The sequence below is a fragment of the Schistocerca gregaria genome, chromosome 3 (assembly GCF_023897955.1).
Source record: "Schistocerca gregaria isolate iqSchGreg1 chromosome 3, iqSchGreg1.2, whole genome shotgun sequence".
Lineage (NCBI taxonomy): Eukaryota > Metazoa > Arthropoda > Insecta > Orthoptera > Acrididae > Schistocerca > Schistocerca gregaria.
The window spans coordinates 378616784-378642105 of NC_064922.1; the positions used below are offsets into that span (position 1 = coordinate 378616784).

A 25322-nucleotide genomic window follows, 5' to 3' on the forward strand; every position below is an offset into this window, starting at 1 on the left:
GAATTACTGAAGTTCGGTGGCAGGAGGAACAAGACTTCTGGTCAGGTTAATACAGGGTTATAAATACAAAATCAAATAGGAGTAATGCAGGAGTAGGTTTAATAATGAATAAAAAAAATAGGAGTGCAGGTAAGCTACTACAAACAGCACAGTGAACATATTATAGTGGCCAAGATAGACACGAAGCCAATGCCTGCTACAGTAGTACAAGTTTATATGCCAAATAGCTCTGCAGATGACGAAGAAATTGAAGAAATGTATGATGAGATAAATGAAATTATTCAGGTAGTGAAGGGAGACAAAAATTTAATAGTCATGGGTGACTGGAATTCAAGAGCATGAAAAGGGAGAGAAGGAAACATAGTGGCTGAATATGGATTGAGGGTAAGAAATGAAAGAGGAAGCCGTCTGGTAGAATTTTGCACAGAGCATAACTTACTCATACCTAACACTTGGTTCAAGAAACATAAAAGAAGGTTGTATAAATGGAAGAATCCTGGAGGTACTAAAAGGTATCAGATAGATTATATAATGGTAAGACAGATATTTAGGAACCAGGTTTTAAATTGTAGGACATTTCCAGGGGCAGATGTGGACTCTGACCACAATCTATTGGTTATGAACTGTAGATTAAAACTGAAGAAGTTGCAAAAATGTGGGAATTTAAGGAGATGGGACCTGGATAAACTGACTAAACCAGAGGTTGTACAGAGTTTCAGGGAGAGCATAAGGGAACAATTGACAGGAATGGGGGAAAGAAATACAGTAGAAGACGAATGGGTAGCTCTGAGGGATGAAGTAGTGAAGGCAGCAGAGGATCAAGTAGGTAAAAAGACGAGGGCTAGTAGAAATCCTTGGGTAACAGAAGAAATATTGAATTTAATCGATGAAAGGAGAAAATATAAAAATGCAGTAAATGAAGCAGCCAAAAAGGAATACAAACGTCTCATAAATTAGATCGACCGGAAGTGCAAAATGGCTAAGCAGGCATGGCTAGAGGACAAATGTAAGGATGTATCTCACTAGGGGTAAGGTAGATACAGCCTACAGGAAAATTAAAGAGACCTTTGGAGAAAAGAGAGCCACTTGTATGAATATCAAGAGCTCCGATGGAAACCCAGTTCTAAGCAAGGAGGGGAAAGCAGAAAGGTTGGAAGGAGTATATAGAGGGTCTATACAAGGGTGATGTACTTGAGGACAATATTGTGGAAATGGAAAAGGATGTAGATGAAGATGAAATGGGAGATAGGATACTGCGTGAAGAATTTGACAGAGCATTTAAAGACCTGAGTCGAAACAAGGTCCTGGGAGTAGTCAACATTCCATTAGAACTACTGACAGTCTTGGGAGAGCCAGTCCTGACAAAACTCTACCATCTGGTGAGCAAGATGTATGAGACAGGCAAAATACCCTCAGACTTCAAGAAGAATATAATAATTCCAATCCCAAAGAAAGCAGGTGTTGACAGATGTGAAAATTACCGAACTATAAGTTTAATAGGTCGCAGCTGCAAAATACTAACGCGAATTATTTACAGACGAATGGAAAAACTGGTAGATGCCAACCTCGGGGAAGATCAGTTTGTATTCCCTAGAAATGTTGGAACACGTGAGGCAATACTGACCTTACGACTTATCTTAGAAGAAAGATTAAGGAAAGGCAAACCTATATTTCTAACATTTGTAGACTTAGAGAAAGCTTTTGACAATGTTGAATGGAATACTCGCTTTCAAATTCTGAAGGTGGTAGGGGTAAAATACAGGGAGCGAAAGGCTATTTACAATTTGTACAGAAACCAGATGGCAGTTATAAGAGTCAAAGGGCATGAAAGGGAAGCAGTGGTTGTGAAGGGAGTGAGACAGGGTTGTAGTCTATCCCCGATGTTATTCAATCTGTATATTGAGCAAACAGTAAAGGAAACAAAAGAAAAATTCGCAGTAGGTATTAAAATCCATGGAGAAGATATAAAAACTTTGAGGTTTACCAATGACATTGTAATTCTGTCAGAGACAGCAAAGGACTTGGAAGAGCAGTTGAACGGAATGGACAGTGCCTTGAAAGGAGGATATAAAATGAACATTAACAAAAGCAAAACGAGGATAATGGAATGTAGTCGAATTAAGTCGGGTGATGCTGAGGGAATTAGATTAGGAAATGAGACACTTAAAGTAGCAAAGGAGTTTAGCTATTTGGGGAGCAAAATAACTGATGATGGTCGAAATAAAGAAGATATAAAATGTAGACTGACAATGGCAAGGAAAGCGTTTCTGAAGAAGAGAAATTTGTTTACATCTAGTATAAATCTAAGTGTCAGGAAGTCGTTTCTGAAAGTATTTGTATGGATTGTACCCATGTATGGAAATGAAACATGGACAATAAATAGTTTGGACAAGAAGAGAATAGAAGCTTTGGAAATGTGGTGCTACAGAAGAATGTTGAAGATTAGGTGGTTAGATCACATAATTAATGAGGAGGTACTGAATAGGATTGGGGAGAAGAGAAGTTTGTGGCACAACTTGACTAGAAGAAGGGATCGGTTGGTAGGACATGTCCTGAGGCATCAAGGGATCACAAATTTAGCATTGGAGGGCAGCGTAGAGGGTAAAAACCGTAGAGGGATACCAAGAGATGAATACACTAAGCAGATTCAGGAAGATGTAGGTTGCAGTAGGTATTGGGAGATGAAGGATAGATTAACATGGAGAGCTGCATCAAACCAGTCTCAGGATGAAGACCACAACAACAACAACAACAAATAAAATATTTTTATTGGTAAATTTTTATTGACTTCAAATACTGGCTTGTTAAAAGCAACTTAAAGCATGCAGTGCTCACCAGTAACAGTACCAACCAATAATCACACGACACTAGAAACACTGCACCATTATTGCTAATAATGTAGCTCTCAACATGTGACATCCATGTACTTACACTCTTCTATTAGAAAGTGCACAGTGCATGTATTCTTTTATTCATTCATAAAACAGCTGACATAATAGTGAACTGCCACATGTAACCTTATGTAGGTGGAGGTGTACGTAAATTTTGCTGACTTGACAATTATGAATTGTTGACTGATGCATGTTTTCCATCTTGGGAAACATATTAAAATAAAATATGATGCAAAATTTATGTTACAATGTTAGTCTGATATTTGCCAACTGAGCACCCTGAGGGTCCAAACCCTTGAGGACTTGGACCCCATGTGGGTGGGCCCCAGGAATATTGACCCCCTCCCCACTGTGTCCTCAAACAGGCTCATGGGTGGCATCTTCACCTCTCTATGGTTGTTCTATAGCTTTACTGACTCTGCATCGACCTAATTTGTTAATAATACAGTAAGATAATATTTCTTCTGTGTACTTCGTCTTTCAGTTTAAGGGGAAATTAAACAATGATGTTATATGATTTATGTACAATAAATTGTAATCATTTGATACCAAGTGCAATGTACAGAAATATTCCTTTATTTCAGGTGAAGTCCTATATGTCATTGTTGATGAAACATTAAAAACTGTTGGCTGTGAGGGGATGCAGTTCTCTGGTGCAGAAACAGCAGCAGTACCACGCCAGTCACCAAATGAAGAGCCATTGTGCAATTACCAAAATTTCGTACCATATCACAATTTTCTTACAGATACAGTTACAGCTCTTGGCATTTGTCTGCAAATTTTTATTGAAAATTGTGTTAAACAGGCTAACTTTAAAATTGCTGTTTTCTCAGAGAGCAATAAAGCTAAATATAGTTCAGCAGTTTCAAAATGGTTTTCTGAAACTACATGGATTAGGGTAAGCAGTCACCTTTTTCATAACAGAATGGATTTAGTATTTCTGTGTTCAATGTCTTTCATGACTGTTATTGTTTACACTGTTAAATCTTACATGCTGATGTATAGACACACTCACTCACATACTCACTCACACTCTCTCTCTCTCTCTCTCTCTCTCTCTCTCTCTCTCTCTCTCTCTCACACACACACACACACACACACACACACACACACACACACACACACACAGATACATACACACACACTGAAGGGCCAAAGAAATTGGTACTGAAGTAGTGCTGAAGGGAAATGACACCATGAAACCTGCCGGCCTCTCCATAAATCCCTAAGAGTACGAGGGATCTGGAGATCTCTTCTGAACAGCACATTGTAAGGCATCCCAGATATGCTGAATAATGTTCATTTTCCGGGGAGTTTGGTGGCCAGCGGAAGTGTTTAAACCCAGAAGAGTGTTCCTGAAGCCACTTTGTAACAATTCTGGGAATGTGGGGTGGAGCATTGTTCTGCTGGAATTGCCCAAGTCCATCAGAATGCACAATGGACATGAATGAGTGCAGGTGATCAGATAGGATGCTTACGTATGTGTCACCTGGCAGACTCATATCTAGACACATCAGGGGCCCCATATCACTCCAACTCCACACGCCCCATACCATTACAGAGCCTCCACAAGCCTGCACAGTCTCCTGCTGACACGCAGGGTCCATGGATTCATGAGGTTGTCTCCATACAGATACAGGTCCATCTGCTCGATACAATTTGAAATGAGACTCATCCAACCAGGTAACATGTTTCCTGTCATCGGCAGTCCAATGTTGGTGTTGCGGGGCGCAGGTGATGTGTAAAACTTTGTCTCATGCAGTCATCAAGGGTACACAAGTGGACATTTGGCTTTGAAAGCCCATATCAATGAAGTTCCACTGAATGGTTCACATGCTGACACTTCTTGATGGCCCAGCACTGAAATTTGCCGCAGTTTGCTGAAGGAGTGCAGTTCTGTCATGTTGAATGATTCTCTTCAGTTGGCATTGGTCCCATTCTCACAGAATCTTTTTCTGGCTGCAGTGATGTCAGAGATTTGATGTTTTACCAGATTCATGATATTCTAGGTACACTCATGAAATGGTCATACAGGAAAATCCTCACTTCATCGCTACCCCTCATGCGCTGACTATAACACCACATTCAAGCTCACTTAAATCTTGATGACCAGCCATTGTATCATCAGTAACCAATCTAACATAATAATAATAATAATAATAAAGATTTTATTGTCTTTAGGCCATTACAGCAATTGACAACCTCAAATGAAGTTACAATTTATAATAAAGTGTGATAAGGTATTGACTACTGAAATATTTTAGCTTATATTACAATAAATGTACATTGGGTCATCTGTTGGATCTCTGCATTTTACAGTTGAAGAATTCATTGATATCATAAAATGGGTGGGCAATAAACCATTCATGCAGTCTTTCTTTGAATGTATATTCAGGAAAATCCTGTATAGCATGTAGCAGCTTATTAAATAGTTTGTGCCTTGTGACTTCATAGCTGTTTATTGATTTTGATAATCTGTGGTAAGGTGTGTATATGTGTTTGATGCTTCTTGTGTTGTAAGAATGTACATTTTCTCTACGTTTCACATCTTGTAGGTTCTTCTTCGTAAAGATTAAGATATTGTATATACAGAGGTTTATTACTGTCATAATGTTTTGTTTAGTAAATAAGGGTTTTCAGTGACCCTTATGTGAAGAATTTGTAATTATCCTAATGGCTTTCTTCTGCAATAATAGTATGTCATGTATATGACTACAGTTACCCCCACAAGATAATGCCAAAGGATATTATACTTTGGAAAAATGCAAAATAAGATGATCTGATGTGTGTTTGAGGTACACAATTTCTGAGTTGTCTTAATAAATAAATTACACTAGATAGCTTACAAGTAATATAGTTTGCATGTTGGCCCCAGGATAACTTTTCTTCTAAATAAACTCCCAGGAATTTAACATAACTGGGGTCATCAGATAGTGGCTTGTCTCTTAGAGTGAAGATTATCTGCTGAGTTTTATTTTCATTTAGCAGGAAACCATTTGCTCTGAACCAATATGCTGTGTGATTGAGTGTATTTTCAGCACAGGTTTTAAGATCATTAAGATTGTTACTGCTATGAAGAAAAGTCGTATCATCTGCATACAGTACAGTGGTGTATCTAATAAATGAGGTGAGGTCATTGATCATTATCAGAAACAGGAAGGGGGCCAGTACAGATCCCTGAGGCACACCTACTTTAACATTTTCTATGTTTGACATTTCCTTACCAACACAAACTACGTGTTTACGGTTGTTGATATAAGCTTTTAATAGTCTGAGACTGTTTCCTTTGATGCCGTAGAATTCTAGTTTCTCCAGTAGTGGTGTGTGCTCAATACAGTTGAAGGACTTGCTTATGTCACAGAATGAGACCTGAGCAAAGCCTTTGTTCTCAAAAACTTTGAGGATGTAACTGACTACCATGTTGATTGCATCCATGGTCGACAAATTCTTCCTAAACCTGTATCGTGTAGCATCGATTATTCCTAGATTCTCAAAATGAGATGATAATTGTTGGTACATGATGCATTGTATTACCTTGGAGAATGCGGGTACTATTGAAACAGGCCTGTAACTAGATAGAGAGCCTTTATGTCCCTTTTTGTATACAGGGATGATCCTACACAGTTTTAACTCATCAGGAAAATATCCTTCAAGTAAGCACTTGTTTATGCAATGGGTTAAAGGGCACAGAATGCAATCACACACTTTTTTGGCAGGTTGCATGATATGCCATATATATCTAAGCTATCAGATGATTTCAGTTGTATTATGACCCCTTGTACAAATCTAGGCGATACTTGGGAGAAGGTTAGCATGCTTGTATTTAGTGACTGTCTGCCCCAATTTTGGGAGAGTAACTCTGATGGACTAATGTCTGGTTTGATAATTGCGTCTCCTATTTCTTTCAATGAATTAATAAAAAACTCATTGAATGTTTGAGGTGGGATATTAATCTTGTCTTTTTTAGTATCTGTGGCAGCACTGTTAATTACTTTCCGAGCGGTTTTGCTTTTATTGGTGGAATTATGTATGCTGTTGGCATAGAAAATTTTTTTGGCTTGCAGGATGTCTTTTTTGTATTCAGTCCTGCATTCCACATAGGCTGATTTGCCATAGTCAGACTTCATACTATTGTATATGTTGTACAGTAACAAAACTTGTTTCTTTATATCTATCAGCTGTTTAGTGTACCATATATTTTGTCTGTTTTGAGATCTCGATTTGTGGCTGCTGTCCATTATTTTGATTTTCTTTATGGGAATATTATGGTTAAATAAGGTCAAGAATGCATTAAAAATCTATCAAATATTATTTTGTATGGCAGGTGTGATGTGTAATAATGTGTAATGTCCATTGACACTACAATGGCCAAACCAGTCTTTGTCAGCAAGGGAATTATGAAATGTGTTAATTTTATCCTCAGTTACAGGTCTGGTAATCACAGCTGTTGGGACATGTCTGTGTCTGTTTGCTTTGCTCCTATTGAGAGGAATTTTACTTGCATAATTTAGAGATATGGAGTCATGCTCAGAGAAAGGGGACACTACAATTTCGCATGTGTTTTCAGTGGTCTTGAAGTTTACAAAGATGTTATCCAAAGTTTTCCAGATCTGCAACACTACCCTTACATTTAGTAACATCAAAATCAGCATTCAAATCACCTCCTATTGCAATATCATAGTGTAGCCATTTAATATTACTTAATTTACTCAATAGCATGTCCATTTTTTCTAAAAATATGTTATTGCTTCCCTTTGGTGATCTGCTCATGGATACTACTATTAGCTTATGACTATTAATGATTATACCCGTAACTTCAAAGTGCTGCTCATCACACAAGGAATTTAGGTCTAGTTTGGTTATTGTACAATTGAGTGACTGGTTGGAATAAATTTCCACACCACCTCTAATGTGCTCTTTCTACAGTAGCTATTTACTATACTAAAATTGTCAAATTTGGTAACTGCAAGTTCATTCTCATTAGCCCAGTGTTCACTCAGACAAAAAATATCAGACTGGTTATCAAGACCAAACTCATTTATGATAAGTTCTTTATCTTTCAGTCCTTGAACGTTAAGGTAACATATTTTAAGATCCATGCTCTTATTGCTTACACACTGAACACTATGGTGATTGGTTTTCAAACCTTTTACAAGACTTATCTTTTGGATTTCTGCCTCTTGTTCCCTTGTACTAAAAAAAATTGTTCACTTGGATTGGTAGCACATCTACTGTTGTATGCCTATTCTTCCCTCCTTGTGATGATGTTGTATATGAGGCTGCTACTACAGGAATTGATGGAACTGCTATTATGGTGTGTGGAGGCACTGTTGTGGCATCTGGTGACTGAGGAGATAAGGTTGTTGCTTCTACTACTGCTGCTGTTGAATCTTGCTGATGAAGTGTGATAGGTACTGCTGCTGCTGCTGCTGCTGTTGCTGTAGGCATTGTTGTGGCAGTGGAGATTTGGATGTTGCTTCATCTTCTGCTGCTGTTGAATGCTGTAGATGAAGTCTGGTAGGTACTGCTGGTGCAGAATTTGTTATGCATGTAGGTACAATTGCTGCTTCCACCTCTAGTGCTGCAATAGAAGCAACCATTTCTTCAGGCTCTGCTTGCATCAAGCAAGGAACTGGTAGAGCAGCAATTACTTCTTGGTTGTCAGATGCTTTCAGTATCATGCTGATGTTTTGGCACAGAATCTTCTTGCTTCTGTAATTAAAGTGCATGCCATGTTTCGTGTAACAGTCTCTTTGCAAGAAGTCCATACTTATAAAATATGCATTTTGGTAAGCCCTGCAAATCTTTGAGTATTGCCTGTTTGCTTTTATGATTTCCACGTTCACACATGACCATTCCGAAAGGTCATGCCTATGTGGAATTCCGACTACAAAAACTGATTTCTCTTCTGTTGAATTTGGTATTGCCTTAAGGTTTCATGTTGCACTGTGGAGGTCGTTTTTATATACATTATTGGCTCCAGCTATGACGAAAATATGACGATCATTTTCAGTTTCTATGTTTGTATTGAGTTCTTGGAAGGGTGCATCTGGTTCGACAATACTAGTTGGTTGTATACAATGACTGTAATGTAGTATTTTTGCAATTTCATGTCCATGGATATCAGAGAATATTTTCACTTTGAGTTTGTCTTCACGTTTATTGTGGAACTTTCTGCTCATGTGCTTGATATGCTTGTCACTATATAGATTCAGCGTGTTGTTGTCGTCACAGTTTTCCATGGATTCCATATTCATATCTGAATCTAGTGCATGAAAAGTTTTTTATTACCACAGGAATTCTACAGTCCCTGGGTTTCACACGACCAATCCTTTCTGGCCTAGTAAGCATATGTCGCCTTGTTGTTTCTGCCTTTAGGCCTATATCCACTTCAGAGCACTCGTTTATGGTAGGTAGGATACTGAAACTGCTTTTACTGCCGTGGTTCATTCCATTTGTTGTATTTATCACCTTTTTGTTTCTTTTTTCCACGATCATGCTAGTCCTGTGCTCCCAGTTCCTTGTTTTACTTGTTTTGATGATCGGGATATTACACGCCTTTTTCAGTTTGGCATTTTCATTTTCTAAATGTGCAGTGTCCCACCTTAGTACATCTACAATTAATTGCAGGCCTGATACACATTCATTTAGCTTCACTATTTCACTGTTATAATGTACGTATGTTCCGTTTTTCACCACACAACTGTAACTTTTGTTCACTTTCTCACTATAAACAACTGTACCAGACACTTGTTGTCTTATATAGGCATTGCTGACTGCAGTGCCATATTCTGAGTGTTTGCATATCTGTTTATTTGAATATACATGCCTATACCAGTTTCTTTGGCACTTCCGTGTATATAAAACAGACTGTGTGTGTGTGTGTGTGTGTGTGTGTGTGTGTGTGTGTGTGTGTGTGTGTGTGTGTGTGTGTATGATAGTCCAGGATCTCCTTCCATCAAACTTCATGAGTATCATCTCTGTGTGGTTTACAGCCTCCTAGCTCCATCAAGAGTAGAGATATGGGTAAAAATGTTTTTACTCGCCCTGCCACATAGGTTACCCTGCTTGACAGTAATGTGAGAATAGTATCAGCCTGTCTATTGACCTGATATCCACAGCAGCCTACACCTCTGTGGGAAGAAACAGTTTTCCAGCTGCTGCATTGAGGCTAGCCTGGACAACAGGCGTGTTGTGTTGGAGTAGTATTGGCCTACTTCATTGACCTGTTTTGCATGGCAGCTTATACATCAGGGGCAAAAAAACAGTTCTCAAGACCTGTAGGCTACTCTGTGCAATAACCATGTTGTGTTTGTTTAATATCAGTCTGCTGTATTGGCTCATTTTGCAGGGTCTACATGGACAGATGGGTATGGTTGGGGAAAAGTTGAGATGGATAGGGCAGAGGATGGACAGAAAAACAGGTGGGCAGGAGGAAATGGATAGAGAGGGGAGGAGGAGAGGCTTAGAGAGAGGGGAAGGAGGAGATGTATAGAGAGAAGGGGAGGATGAGGTGGACAGATATGTGAGGAGAAAGACATGGGCAGAGGTAGCAGTAGTAGGAGAACACCAGATAGAGGGGTCAGAGGGGATAGATATAGGGAGGGGAAGAATGAGATTTGCACTGAGAGGGGGCAGAGGATAAAGGGGAACTGGAGTAGCCAGAGAAAGGGGAGAAGGAGGGGATGGAGAGACAGTGATGGAGAAGGAAATGTACAAGGAGAGGGGAGGGTGAGACAGTCAGATAGAGAAAGAGAAGGGGAAGGGCAAAGAGGAAGGAGGAGGAGATGTACAGTGGGAGTTGGAGCAGGAGATGGGCAGAGAGGGGGGGTGGGGGGGAGCAGGAGATGGGCAGAGAAAGAGGGAGGAGGAGATGTTTAGAGAGAGGGGAAGGAGGAATCAACAGAGAGAAGTGAAGGGGAGGAGTGGGAGATATAGCAGGCAGCTGGAATATAGAGAGAGGTAGTGAACAGATTGAAAAGAAAGGGCAGATGAGGAGATAAGCAGAGAGATAGGTCTGTTTATGGATAGGGAGGGGGGGGGGGTTATTAAAAGGGAGAAAGCAATGGCCAGTAAGAATGGGATGGAGTAGATTAAAAGAGAAAGGGGAGAGGGTAAAATGGACATGGAGATGGGGGGGGGGGGGGGGGGGGGGGGGGAAGAAAGTGAGAAAGGTGGAGGAAATGGGCTGAGAGAACAAAGGGTGGACATATGTGTAATATGTTTGCCCTACATGCACGTTGGCAAAGCTGCAGGTAACAGCTAGTTTGTGTTGTAATTATCACTTTGTCATATTAAATCATAGTCTTCCCATACATGTATATGGGTATATATTGAGAAACCCCATGTTAATTTGCAGATGATGTAGTACTAACTCAAAAGAAAGTAATTTTACCAGAATAATGTAATAGTTGACCTGGGGAATGCAATTACCCAAAAGTGTGTTATCCCTGAAACAGTCAACGACTTTCTTCATGAAGGCTTGAGTGTTTCTTTTGGGCCCTGAGACAAAGGGTCTCCTACTCAAAATATTACACTTATCACCAGAATTAGTATTCCATTCCCCATAGCGAAAACATTATTGTGGCCAAGATAGACACGAAGCCCACGCCTACTACAGTAGTACAAGTTTATATGCCAACTAGCTCTGCAGATGACAAAGAAATTGAAGAAATGTATGATGAAATCAAAGAAATTATTCAGATATTAAAGGGAGATGAAAATTTAATAGTCATGGGTGACTGGAATTTGGTAGTAGGAAAGGGGAGAGAAGTAAAAAATAGTAGTGAATATGGATTGGGGCTAAGAAATGAAAGAGGAAGCTGCTTGCTAGAATTTTGCATAGAACTCATCTTAATCATAACTAACACTTGGTACAAGAATCATGAAAGAAGGCTGTATACATGCAAGAATCCTGGAGGTACTGACAGATTTCAGATAGATTATATAATGGTAAGACAGAGATTTAGGAACCAGGTTCTAAATTGTAAGACATTTCCAGGGGCAGATGTGGACTCTGACCACAATCTATTGGTTATGAACTGTCGATTAAAACTGAAGAAACTGCAAAAAGGTGGAAATTTAAGGAGATGGGACCTGGATGATCTGACTAAACCAGAGGTTGTACAGAGTTTCAGGGAGAGCATAAGGGAACAATTGACAGGAATGGGGGAAAGAAATACAGTAGAAGAAGAAAGGTTTGTTTTGAGGGATGAAGTAGTGAAGGCAGCATAGGATCATGTAGGTAAAAAAATGAGGGCTAGTAGAATTCCATGGGCAACAGAAGAAATATTGAATTTAATTGATGAAAGGAGAAAATATAAAAATGCAGTAAATGAAGCAGGCAAACAGGAATACAAATCTCTCAAAAATGAGATCAACACAAAGAGCAAAATGGCTAAGTAGGAATACGTAGAGGACAAATGTAAGGACGTAGAGGCTTATCTCAGGAAAATTAAAGAGATCTTTAGAGAAAAGAGAGCCACTTGTATGAATATCAAGAGCTCAGATGGAAACCAAGTTCTAAGCAAAGAAGGGAAAGCAGAAAGGTTGGAAGGAGTATATAGAGGGTCTATATAAGGGTGATGTACTTGAGGACAATATAATGGAAATGGAAGAGGATGTAGATGAAGATGAAATGGGAGATACAATACTGCATGAAGAGTTTGACAAACCACTTAAAGACGTGAGATGAAACAAGGCCCTGGGAGTAGACAACATTCCATTAGAACTACTGCCAGTCTTGGGAGAGCCAGTCCTGACAAAACTCTATCATCTAGTGAGCAAGATGTATGAGACAGGCGAAATACCCTCAGACTTCAAGAAGAATATAATAATTCCAATCCCAAAGAAAGCAGGTGTTGACAGATGTGAAAATTACCGAACTATAAGTTTAATAGGTCGCACTGCAAAATACTAATGCGAATTATTTACAAACGAATGGAAAAACTGGTAAAAGCCAACACTCACGGAAGATCAGTTTGTATTCCCTAGAAATGTTGGAACATGTGAGGCAATACTGACCTTATGACTTACCTTAGAAGGTAGATTAAGAAAAGGCAAACCTACGTTTCTAACATTTGTAGACTTAGAGAAAGCTTTTGACAATGTTGAATGGAATACTCGCTTTCAAATTCTGAAGGTGGCAGGAGTAAAATACAGGGAGCAAAAGGCTATTTACAATTTGTACAGAAACCAGATGGCAGTTATAAGAGTCGAGGGTCATGAAAGGGAAGCAGTGGTTGGGAAGGGATTGAGACAGGGTTGCAGTCTATCCTCGATGTTATTCAATCTGTATATTGAGCAAGCAGTAAAGGAAACAAAAGTAAAATTTGGAGTAGGTATGAAAATCCATGGAGAAGAAATAAAAGCTTTGAGGTTTACCGATGACTTTGTAATTCTGTCAGAGACAGCAAAGGACCTGGAAGAGCAGTTGAACGGAATGGATAGTGTCTTGAAAGGAGGATATAAGATGAACCTCAACAAAAACAAAATGGGGATAATGGAATATAGTCAAATTAAGTCGGATGATGCTGAGGGAATTAGATTAGGAAATGAGACACTTAAAGTAGTAAAGGAGTTTTGCTGTTTGGGGAGCAAAATAACTGATGATGGTTGAAATAGAGAGGATATAAAATGTAGACTGGCAATGTCAAGGAAAGCATTTCTGAATAAGAGAAATTTGTTATCATCAAGTAAATATTTAAGTGTCAGGAAGTCGTTTCTGAAAGTATTTGTATGGAGTGTAGCCATGTATGGAAGTGAAACATGGACAATAAATAGTTTGGATAAGAAGAGAATAGAGGCTTTCGAAATGTGGTGCTACAGAAGAATGCTGAAGATTAGATGGATAGGTCACATAACTAATGAGGAGGTATTGAATAGGATTGGGGAGAAGAGAATTTTGTGGCACAACTTGACTAGAAGAAGGGATCGATTGGTAGGACATGTTCTGAGGCATCAAGGGATCACCAATTTAGTATTGGAGGGCAGCATGGAGGGTAAAAATCGTAGAGAGAGAGCAAGAGATGAATACGCTAAGAAGATTCAGGAAGATGTAGGTTGCAGTAGGTACTGTGAGATGAAGAAGCTTGCACAGGATAGAGTAGCATGGAGAGCTGCATCAAACCAGTCGCAGTACTGAAGACCACAACAACAACAACAACAACATCCCCATTCTGCCTATGTGATATCCTGATCCATCCCTACGTCATCTCCACTCACAGTTTTGCTAACACAATTTCCTTGGGGAGGAGGGAGGGATGTATTGGGGAAGGTTGAGCAGGAAGATCAATTGACTCAGATCCTGGAATGAGAGCATACCACCTGTTTTGAGGACAAAGAGAGATGAAGATCTTTGCCTCCCCTTGTCACCACAACATTTGTGTCCCTCTCATCCTGGCATCTGAGATATCTGCCCCTCCTTTTCAACCTTCTCCAACCTTGCCCTCTCTTTCCCAAGGAAGAAAGTACTAACAGTTACAAAAGCTATGGTACTGTTATGTTTGTGTCAGCAATAGTAAATATTTCAGTTCCTGAACATAAATATTAGCCAGTAATTGTGTCCCTTAATTTTGCACATATTTATGTGAAGGCAGAAGCCTGTGGAACTATTTAATTATCATGTCATTTAAATACACCATCTTATCTAAATAAACTGTGTGTATGTGTGGAAGTTTATAAGTTTTATGAATAATAACATATGTCAATATGTTTTAGGCGAAACTATATCTGATTTGTGAGACAAATTCTACAGAAGAAGCCACAAAACTTGGTACAGAAATAACAGTCTGCAGTAAACCAACAATAAATGATTATGATCTAGTGCTAACTGATAGTTTAGATCAGAAACGAAGTGTGACAATGAAACATGGTGGTTTCATGATTCTACTTTCAAACACTGATAGTCTTCATACAGATATGAAAGTACTATCAAAAATTTCTTCAAGTGATGGAACATACATATTCTTGCTCCAAAAGGAAGTAAGTAAAGTGGTCTTATATGTTGAATATACAAGTATGAATATGAAATGAACATTGTATAAAATGCCATGTTTCTTACATAAGGATGCATGGCTTTAAAAACACAGTATTTAGTCCTTTACTAACATATTTAAAAACAGTTGAATCAATCTTTAAGAAAAATCTAACAAAACTTGGAAAGAAATCTCTATTTTCACATTCATTGTGAGATAATTTTTGGAACAATTTATAATTAATTTAGTCTACAAAACATATCTGAATAAATTATAACTTGATAATAAGTAACAATTTTACTTCGTTTCTCATGAGAATAATCCCAATGTGTACTTCCATGAGTAGTTTTGATATATTATTTGAAATTGATAATTTTTGCTCTTTCTGACTGTCCTGTGAGGTTATGTTATACTGCTAATCTAAATGGACAAGGACATAAATATGTGATTAAAAAGAAGAGCCACTCAATTGATATATGGTATGACACAGAGAAATGAAGTATGTAACAATCAGTAATTTGTAAAGCCATTCAAGATACATAATATTGATTATATCATTACCATCCTTGTGGAACTTATTAAGCCATAGCATCAGGCTACCATTAATTTGGATCATTTTTATCTCTAAAAATGTTTACCTGATTACACATTGAGGAGTCACTGTATGTTCTATTACTAATATTTACTGGCCCCTTTCCAGAGAATAGTTACATACATAAAAGAAGTCAGCTTATTTGTCTGTGATAACTACTAGCCAATTCCCACAGCAGGTCTGTTCAGTTTAATCCAAAGTTTGCTGATAGAGTTTTTCAACATTTTATCTACATAGCAAATTTTTTCACATACCAGCAGAGCAGCAAGTTACTTATTGATCTTTTCTGTGTTTTTTCTTAGTTTAATTCTTAAAACTTTTGTGTTTAAGAGCTGTAATCTTGAGTTTCAGTAATTATGAAGTGCAGACTCTCAAAGTGTGTAGCACAGTTGTCATTTCTTTTGAATGGCCAGCTACACAGCTCAGTGAGGCATCAGTGTCCATCATGACACATCAGGAGGGTAATGAGTTATGTATTTAGCTTTCTCTGTATGCTTGTATAGTTAATTCTCAAGTTAGCATAACTAAGATGGATAGGATTTGTGCAAGCTATGTTGCTGGTGGAGCTTCTTACAGTTTGCGAACAGCTGAAGATACTTTTGGCCATGGGCAGCAATTTTTAGGCTGCTACCTTGAGATGCAGCAGTGCGGAGAACCTAGTGCATCATCTGGGACAACTCATGTGTCATTATTATGCACAAGAGCTCTGATCCCAAGGCATCTTACAGTGTACCTGATGTGTTCACTCTAGGCATAGAGTCAATGTGGAGGCTTGCCTGCTGGCCTCGCCCATTCACTCTGTGAGTGACCAGGTGCTCACTCCTTCAGCAGGATCTGAGTAGGCACAGGATATGTCTGTCAGGGAGCCTCATCCAAGATGTGGAGGAGGCCCTGTTTGTGGCTGTTGAGAGTGCAGGGTGCAGTTAACATCAGCACCAATGACACCTTTCAATTACGTTCTGAGGCCATCCCCATCATTGGATGTGGTGAAGACTGCTGGCCTCACTCATGATGTACAAGCAGTGTACAGTTCACAGTGCAACAGTTCACAGTATCATTAGCAAAATTAATTGGGATCCTTCAGTTTGGAGCCAAGTGGAAGATCTCGACCAAAGGCTCCTGTGATTCTGTGATAGTCTTGGCTGCAGCTTTATGGACCCTCATTATGGGGTGGAGAATTGTAGGACCACCATTGATAGGTCAGGGGTGCACTACACAAAGGAAGCAGCTACTTGGGCAGAAGAGTAATTGATTTTAACAGTAAATTGTCAAAGTATTTGTAACAGATATCCTGAATTACTGACTTCCATGAAAGTTGTTACTCTCAAATTATTCTCAGATTCAACAGCTGAAGTAGAAGGCTCTCACATATTAGTGAGGCATGGAATGTATATAGAATAGACAAATTAGATGTCATAGGACAGCGATTTTTCACTGCAGTTGACAAAAATATTGAGTCTGTCGATCTCAAAATTGAGTCTGACTGTGGAGTTATCTGGACATGTGTAACAGGTCAAGGTGAATTCAAGTTAATTACCAGATGCCACATAGTTGTGCTATGATGGTTTTAGAATCATACAAAGAATGTCTATGCTCATTAATGTGGAAATCAGATCATGAAGTATTAGTTGGAGGGGACTTAAACCTACATAGTTTAGATGGGGATGCCTGTGGATTCATTGCAGGTAGCTCAGACAGGCAGTTTTGTGAAGAACTTTTTAACATGGTCTCTGAAAATTGTCTTGAGCAACTAGTTCAGCAGCCAACATGCAATGGAAATATTTTAGATTTTATAGCTACAGATAGGCCTGACTTTATTGATGGTTTCAGTCTAGAGAGAGGGGTTAGTGATCATCAAGTCATCATAGTGGCAGAGGGTACTTAAGTTGATAAGTCCATCATGAAGTTATGGGAATGTTTTTGCTAGAAAGAGCAGATAAGCAAATGTTTGCATCCCATCCAATGAATGGACATCATTTAGTTCAAACATGATGAACCTTGAGGAATTATCGGCAAAGTATGAACAGATTGTAGATTGCACTCTGGACAAGTAAGCGCTGAGTAAGTGGATTAGTGACCGAAAAGACCCACTGTGGTTTAGTAACAAAATTCTGAAAAAGCTGAGGAAGCAGAAATCATTGCACTCTTGGCTCAAAACTGAACACAAATGATGATGGCCAAAAGTCACTAGAAGATCCTACATCTGTAAAAAGAGCAGTGCACTGACCATATGATGGATGGAATCCCAATTTGATTTTACAGAGACTACTCTATGGTGCTGGACCCTTACTTAGCTTGCATTTATCACGAATGTCTTACCCAGTGCAAAGTCCCAAGCGGCTGGCAAAAGTGCAGGGAACTCCTGAATACAAGGGCTATCCACAAAGTACATTACGTTTTCGTTTGTGTCCTTTAGGGGCGGGGCTAGTGCAACCATCTTGGTGTCATGGTATTCCGCTGCTCAGTCGGCATCCTGCCATGCTAGTGAGAGGTTTGTGCTGTACTCTGTTGAGTCATAATGACAGTTTGAAATGTCAGTGTTAATTGAAAATGCTGCGAAGTGTGAAGTGCGTGCTGTAATAAGGTTTTTGACTGCAAAAAACTGTACACCGATAGAAATATATCAGCGGCTTTGTGAAGTGTATGGGGACAACATAATCACTGAAGGTGGAGTGCGTCAATGGGTCATAAAATTTAAAAATGGCCAAACTAACGTTCACAATGAAGAGCGAAGTGGAAGACCGAGCATAGTGGCTGCCAAACTTGTCGAAAAAGTTGATGCCGCGGTCCGTGAAAACCGTAATTTCACAATAACGGAACTCTCTATGAGTTTTCCACAAATTTCATGAAGTTTGTTGCACGGAATCATTACCGAAAAGCTTGGTTATCACAAGTTTTGTGCAAGATGGATACTAAAAATCTTGACAGAGAGTCACAAAAATCAGCGAATGGCTGCAGCTTTAATGTTTTTGGATGCTTACGAGAAATATGGCGACTCATTACTCGATCGCATCATTACTGGTGATGAAACATGGGTTAAGCATCTGAACTGCAAGACAAAATTGCAGTCAGTGCAGTGAGGGCACACAAATTCCCCCAAAAACCCAAGAAATGCATGCAGACAATGTCAGCAAGGAAGGTGATGGCGACTGTCTTTTGGGACAGAAAAGGTGTGATTTTAGTGGATTTCCTGGAAAGAGACACTACAATAAACTCTCAAAGGTATTGCCAAACTCTGCACAACCTCAGAAGAGCAATAAAAAACAAGCACAGGGGAAAGTTGGGCTCAAAGATCTTGCTGATTCACGGCAACGCAAATGCCACTCATGAAGTTCTCGAATCTTTTAAGTGGGAGTTGTTTCCTCATCCGCCATACAGTCCCGACCTGGCACTGAGCGACTTCCACTTATTCCCAACAATGAAGAAGCGGTTGGCTATACATCATTCTGATGACGACGCACAGCTTCAAGAAGAGGTAACCACGTGGTTGAAGGCGCAGGCGGCCGAATTTTACGACGAAGGAATTTTCAAGCTCGTCCATCGCTACGATAAGTGCCTTAATTTAAATGGCAACTATGTAGAAAAGTAGTATTTAAGTGTGGCTTTCATCTGTATATAATAAAAAAAATTCCAATACTTTATTTATTTTTAATTCCAAAATGCAATGTACTTTGTGGATAGCCCTCGTATGAGAAGCGTAAAAGAATGGCCCCACAAAATTGCAAACTAATATTGTAAAATTGGTTTACTGTGACATCCTTGAAGATATTCTCAGGTCAAATGTTATAAACTTCTTTGTGATGGAAAAGCTTTTGTGGACAAACAAGCACAGAGTTAGAAAGCATTGCTCATGCGACATTCAGCTTGCTCTTTTCTCACATGAACCATGGAAAAGTGCAATGGGCAAATTCCATATTTCAAGGTTTCTATAAAATTTGATGTGTTGTCCCACTTCAGACTATTGATGGAGGTCCAAGCATGTGGAATAGGTTTCCAGGTGGCTTGAAGACTTTTAAAATAGTAGAATCCAGTATGTTGCCTTTAGTGGTGATTGTTCATCAGAGACAAGGGTATTGTCAGAGGTGCCATATGGAAGTGTTATAGGACTGTTCTTATTCTCTATGTACATAAATGCTATAATGGGCAGGTTGAACAGGGTGTTTCCTGATGACACTGTGGGAAGGTGTTATTGATGAGTGACTGTAGGAGGATACAAGATGGCTTAAATTCCATAAAGTTTGAATACAGCATTAGTAGTGTGTTGTTTGATACAGTTACATCAATTAAAAATCTAGGTGTGACATTGCAAAGTGATATGAAATGAAACATGCACAAAGGATGGTAATAAGTAGGTAAGTGGTAGATTTGGTTTATTGGGAAAACTGTAAGGAAAAAGAAAGATTGTGGAGAAATTCAGAGGTAGTCACCATTTACCCCCTTAACCATGGACCTTGCCATTGGTGGGGAGGCTTGCGTGCCTCAGCGCTGGAGAGGGGCAGCAGCCTTTTCATTAGTTGCAGGAGCAACAGTCTGGATGATTGACTGATTTGGACTTGCAACACTAACCAAAACGGCCTCACTGTGCCGGTACTGCAGATGGCTGAAAGTAAGGGGAAACTACAGCTATAATTTTGCACATGACGAAGAAATTGAAGAAATGTATGATGAGATAAAAGAAATTATTCAGGTAGTGAAGGGAGACAAAAATTTAATAGTCATGGGTGACTGGAATTCAAGAGTAGGAAAAGGGAGAGAAGGAAACATAGTAGGTGAATATGGATTGCGGGAAAGAAATGAAAGAGGTAGCTGTCTGGTAGAATTTTCCACAGAGCATAACTTAATCATAACCAACACTTGGTTCAAAAAACATAAAAGAAGGCTGTATACATGGAAGAAGCCTGAAGATACTAGAAGGTATCAGATAGATTATACAATGGTAAGACAGAGATTTAGGAGCCAAGTATTAAATTGTAAGACATTTCCAGGGGCAGACGTGGACTCTGACCACAATCTATTGGTTATGTACTGTAGATTAAAACTGAAGAAGTTGCAAAAATGTGGGAATTTAAGGAGATGGGACCTGGATAAACTGACTAAACTAGAGGTTGTACAGAGTTTCAGGGACAGCATAAGGGAACAATTGACAGGAATGGGGGAAAGAAATACAGTAGAAGACGAATGGGTAGCTCTGAGGGCATGAAGTAGTGAAGGCACCAGAGGATCAAGTAGGTAAAAAGACGAGGGCTAGTAGAAATTCTTGGGTAACAGAAGAAATATTGAATTTAGTCGATGAAAGGAGAAAATATAAAAATGCAGTAAATGAAGCAGGTCAAAAGGAAAACAAAGTCTCAAAAATGAGATTGACTGGAAGTGCAAAGTGGCTAAGCAGGGATGGCTAGAGGACAAATGTAAGGACGTAGAGGCTTATCTCACTAGGGGTAAGATAGATACTGCCTTCAGGAAAATTAAAGAGACCTTTGGAGAAAAGAGAGCCACTTGTATGAATATCAAGAGCTTAGATGGAAACCCAGTTCTGAGCAAAGAAGGGAAAGCAGAAAGGTGGAAGGAGTATATTGAGGGTCTATACAAGGGTGATGTACTTGAGGACAATATTATGGAAATGGAAGAGGATGTAGATGAAGATGAAATGGGAGATATGATACTGTGTGAAGAGTTTGACAGAGCACTGAAAGTCCTGAGTTGAAACAAGGCCCCGTGAGTAGACAACATTCCATTGGAACTATTCACGGCTTTGGAAGAGCCAGTCCTGACAAAACCCTACCATCTCGTGAGCAAGATGTATGAGACAGGTGAAATACCCTCAGACTTCAAGAAAATATAATAATTCCAATCCCAAAGAAAGCAGGTGTTGACAGATGTGAAAATTACCGAACAAGCAGTTTAATAAGTCACCGCTGCAAAATACTATAGCTAATTCTTTGCAGACAAATGGGAAAAATGGTAAAAGCCAACCTCGGGGAAGATCAGTTTGGATTCCCTGGATTCCATAGAAATGTTGGAACATGTGAGGCAATACTGAGCCTACAGCTTATCTTAGAAGAAAGATTAAGGAAAGGCAAACCTACATTTCTAGCATTTGTAGACTTAGAGAAAGCTTTTGACAATGTTGACTGGAATACTCTCTTTCAAATTCTGAAGGTGGCAGGGGTAAAATACAGGGAGCGAAAGGCTATTTACAAGAAGCTTGCACTGGATAGAGTAGCATGGAGAGTTGCATCAAACCAGTCTCAAGACTGAAGACCACAACAACAACAACAACAACAAAAGGTTTGATCATTAGGTGAGTGTTGCGGAGATGCTTCATGAACTCAGATAGCGTCTCTGGAAGAGAAATGATGTTCTTCTTGAGAAACACTTTTAAGAAAATTTAGCACACCGGCATTTGAAGTTGCCTACAGAATGATTCTGCTGCAGCCAGAGTACACTTTGCATAAGGTACATGAAGATAAGAATATAGAAATTAGGGCTTGTACAGAGCCACATAGACACCTATGTGATATTCCTCACCATTATCCTATTCATAAAGACACCCCCCCACCACCACCACCCCCCTCCACCACCCACCATCACTCCACTTTGCAACGACCAGGAAATCAGTTACACTAGTTCAGCAGACCGTAAAAGTTGTTTGTAGTTCACTAAGCTTTGAGACCTTTTTACTCAGTACACTAAGTTCTGTGGTAGTGGTTCAGATAAGTGTTCACCAAATGAATGTGCAATAATAAGATGTGTGTAAAGTATTTCATCTTCCAATAATTAGTTTAGAATTGTTTTCTTAAAATTAGCAATGTACTTATATCATTGGTACAGGAGATAAATATATATAATATGGCAATGCAGTTGTTCAGTTACTATTCCAGTATTTTCTTATTTCATGTGCACTTGCTTTATTTGTTTGAATGACTAACAAGTACATGATTAAAGTACATGGATATACTAGCAGCTTGTCTTTTTTTTCTTTTTTTAGGAAACCACAAGACCAAAATTGAAGACACTAACCATTGCAGGTGAAGACCAGTTTTTGTGGGTGGATCCCCTAAAGCAGTATATTGCAAGTGAAGAACATGATATACTTCTGATTTCAGAAGACAAGATATCAAATGGTTTAGTGGGTTCAGTTAAATGCCTTAGAAATGAACCTGGAGGGGAGAAAATCAGGTAAGCAGTAATAACAAATATAAATGCATTTTAGTGATGCACACTATGTGCCGATGACTTGCTACTTATACATTTCTCCCATCCCTCCAGCAGGCTATGAATGCTGTGCCACAAAAAACAATGGAAAATCTAGGATGGAATTTAATAATATCATGGGAAGGAAAGTTGCTTCTTACCATATAGCTATATGGTAAGTAGCAATCTCCCTTCTCATAATATTATGAGGAAAAAAATGTTCTTCTTTTGAAGTGAACCATTCAGTGCGCCATTTTTGCACATTTTCATATGAATTGCTGCATTGTTCAGCATAGCGATTTGTTTAGCAGTGGATGTCGATGGTTTGCGTTGATTCACCCATGATTTACGACACTTAGGATTCTCAAAATATATCCATGTTTCATCACATGTCAGTATTCAATGCAGAAACAACTTGCTTTTGTATCTGGCAAGCATTGTTTCCGGTGATGCAAATAGATAATAACTGGATGGAGCCAAGTCTGGAGAATAAGCTGCATGCCCTATCATTTCCAAACTGTAGGCCTTGATTGTTTCCCTGACCCATTTTGCTGTGTGTAATGGGGCATTATCATGTAGCATTATGACTTTGTCCTGCCTGTTTCCATATTCCGGTCATTTTTCACATAATACTCTATTTAAATTGATCATTTGCTGTTGGTAGCATTCAGTGTTAATGGTTTCATCAGGTTTTAGCAGCTCATAATAGATGACACCCTTCTGATCCCACCAAACACAGAGCATTGTCTTTTTTCCAAACCGATTTGCTTAGCAGTGGATGTCGATGGTTTGCGTTGATTCACCCATGATTTACGACACTTAGGATTCTCAAAATATATCCATGTTTCATCACCTGTCAGTATTCAATGCAGAAACAACTTGCTTTTGTATCTGGCAAGCATTGTTTCACAAGTGGTCTTTCAATTTGTTTGCTGTCTTTCATTCAGTTCATGTGGAACCCATTCTCCCAATTTCTGCATCTTTCCCATAGCTTTCTACTGAAGAGAAACAGCTTTCTGCATCACATTCAATTATTCCATGAGTTTGTGTTGGGTTTGAGCAACATCTTCATCCAATAAGGCCTGCAACTCGTTGTCTATGAACTTTTTTGGTGGTTTCCCACACTTGTCACTTTTCACATTGAAATTACCACTTTCAAATTTTTTGAACCACTTGAAACCCTGTGTTTTTCCAAGAGAATGTTTGCCAAAAGCTTCAACAAGCATCTGATGAAATTATGCAGCAGTTTTCTTCAAATGATAACAGAAAACCAATGCTGTACACAAATCGTAGTTCATAGGCACAAAACTCGACATGTTTATGGGCTTCAAATAGATACCAATGTATGGATCTTGCTCTACCAACTGAGCTACACAGGATGTGAGTCATGCTTGGGTAGCTCAGATGGTAGAGCACTTGCCCGCGAAAGGCAAAGGTCCCAAGTGCGTGTCTTGGTCCAGCACACAGTTTTAATTTGCCAGGAAGTTTTGTGTTTTGTTTTCAAAAGTGGTTCAAATGGCTCTGAGCACTATGGGACTTAACATCTGTGGTCATCAGTCCCCTAGAACTTAGAACTACTTAAACCTAACTAACCTAAGGACATCACACACATCCATGCCTGAGGCAGGATTCAAACCTGCGACCGTAGCAGTCCTGCGGTGCCGGACTGAGCGCCTAGAACCGCTTGGTCACCACAGCCAGCTGTGTTTTGTTTTGTTGAAGTGAAACATCAGTGGTATTAATGAAACATATATACGATTTGGAGTGCTTTCTCCATCGAAAAACAGTTCATTATAAAAGACGTTGGTATAAGTACTTAGGATTTTTGCTCACATCTTTAGAAAAACAGAAGTCCTTACATTTTTTGTCATTTAATGTCTTTACTTACCCTTGATATCTCAAAATTTGTCAGGGAAAAATGCTAAAACTTGTCTGGAAACCAGGGAAATGTCAAGGAATTTCACTTGGGGTATCTTGTGGTAATCAAGGGTGGAGTTGGTTTGTGCTACAGGTTTCATAAACAGGGATTTTAAAGATCAGTTCAATTTTATGAACTAAGATTTTTTAAGCCTGGTTTTGTAATCTAATAATAAAAATGCATCATGCACTTGGCATGCAAACCAAAACCATAATATCTCAGAAAATATCACAAGAGTATAAAGAGAAAATATTATCTATCACTTTATTATTCAACATCTAAGGAAAACCAGTGTGGAACTAAGCCAAAGAGCGAATATGATGAAATTCCTCTTGAAATTTGATGTGCTAAGCAACAGAGCTGTTGCCATGAAAGGTGCTAAAACTGTTAACTATAAAAACAAGTTGACATGAAAAAATGCACTACACTGTTGTCCTTTTATGTTGTGCTAACTTAATCCAGTGATCACTTTCAAATGTGAAACAATGCCAAAACATTCTGAAATACTGCCAGGTGGTGTTGTTCACATGCATGACAAGGGTTGGATGGATGAGGATGGTATGACATTATGGGTTAACAGAGTGTGGAAGAGAAGGAAAGGTGCTTTAGTGAAGAAGAGTTCTCTTCTTGTGATGGATCAGTTTAGTAGTCATTTGAAAAATTCTGTGAAAGACATTGAGGCAGGGAAATGCAGGGCTTGCTGTTATTCTGGCAGTACTTACCTCACAATTGCAACCTCTTGATGCCCCGGT

The 25322-nt window shown here is 39.1% G+C and overlaps 1 protein-coding gene across 1 annotated transcript in view; it reads left to right on the top strand.

Moving 5' to 3' along the window:
* LOC126353899 (fatty acid synthase-like) overlaps window positions 1-25322 on the top strand; it is a 416829-nt gene that overhangs the window by 266462 nt on the left and 125045 nt on the right. Inside the window, exons 19-21 of the mRNA XM_050003123.1 lie at window positions 3476-3789; window positions 14610-14873; window positions 22447-22637. Coding sequence (XP_049859080.1) covers window positions 3476-3789; window positions 14610-14873; window positions 22447-22637 — 769 coding nt within the window. The remainder of the gene's footprint in view (window positions 1-3475; window positions 3790-14609; window positions 14874-22446; window positions 22638-25322) is intronic.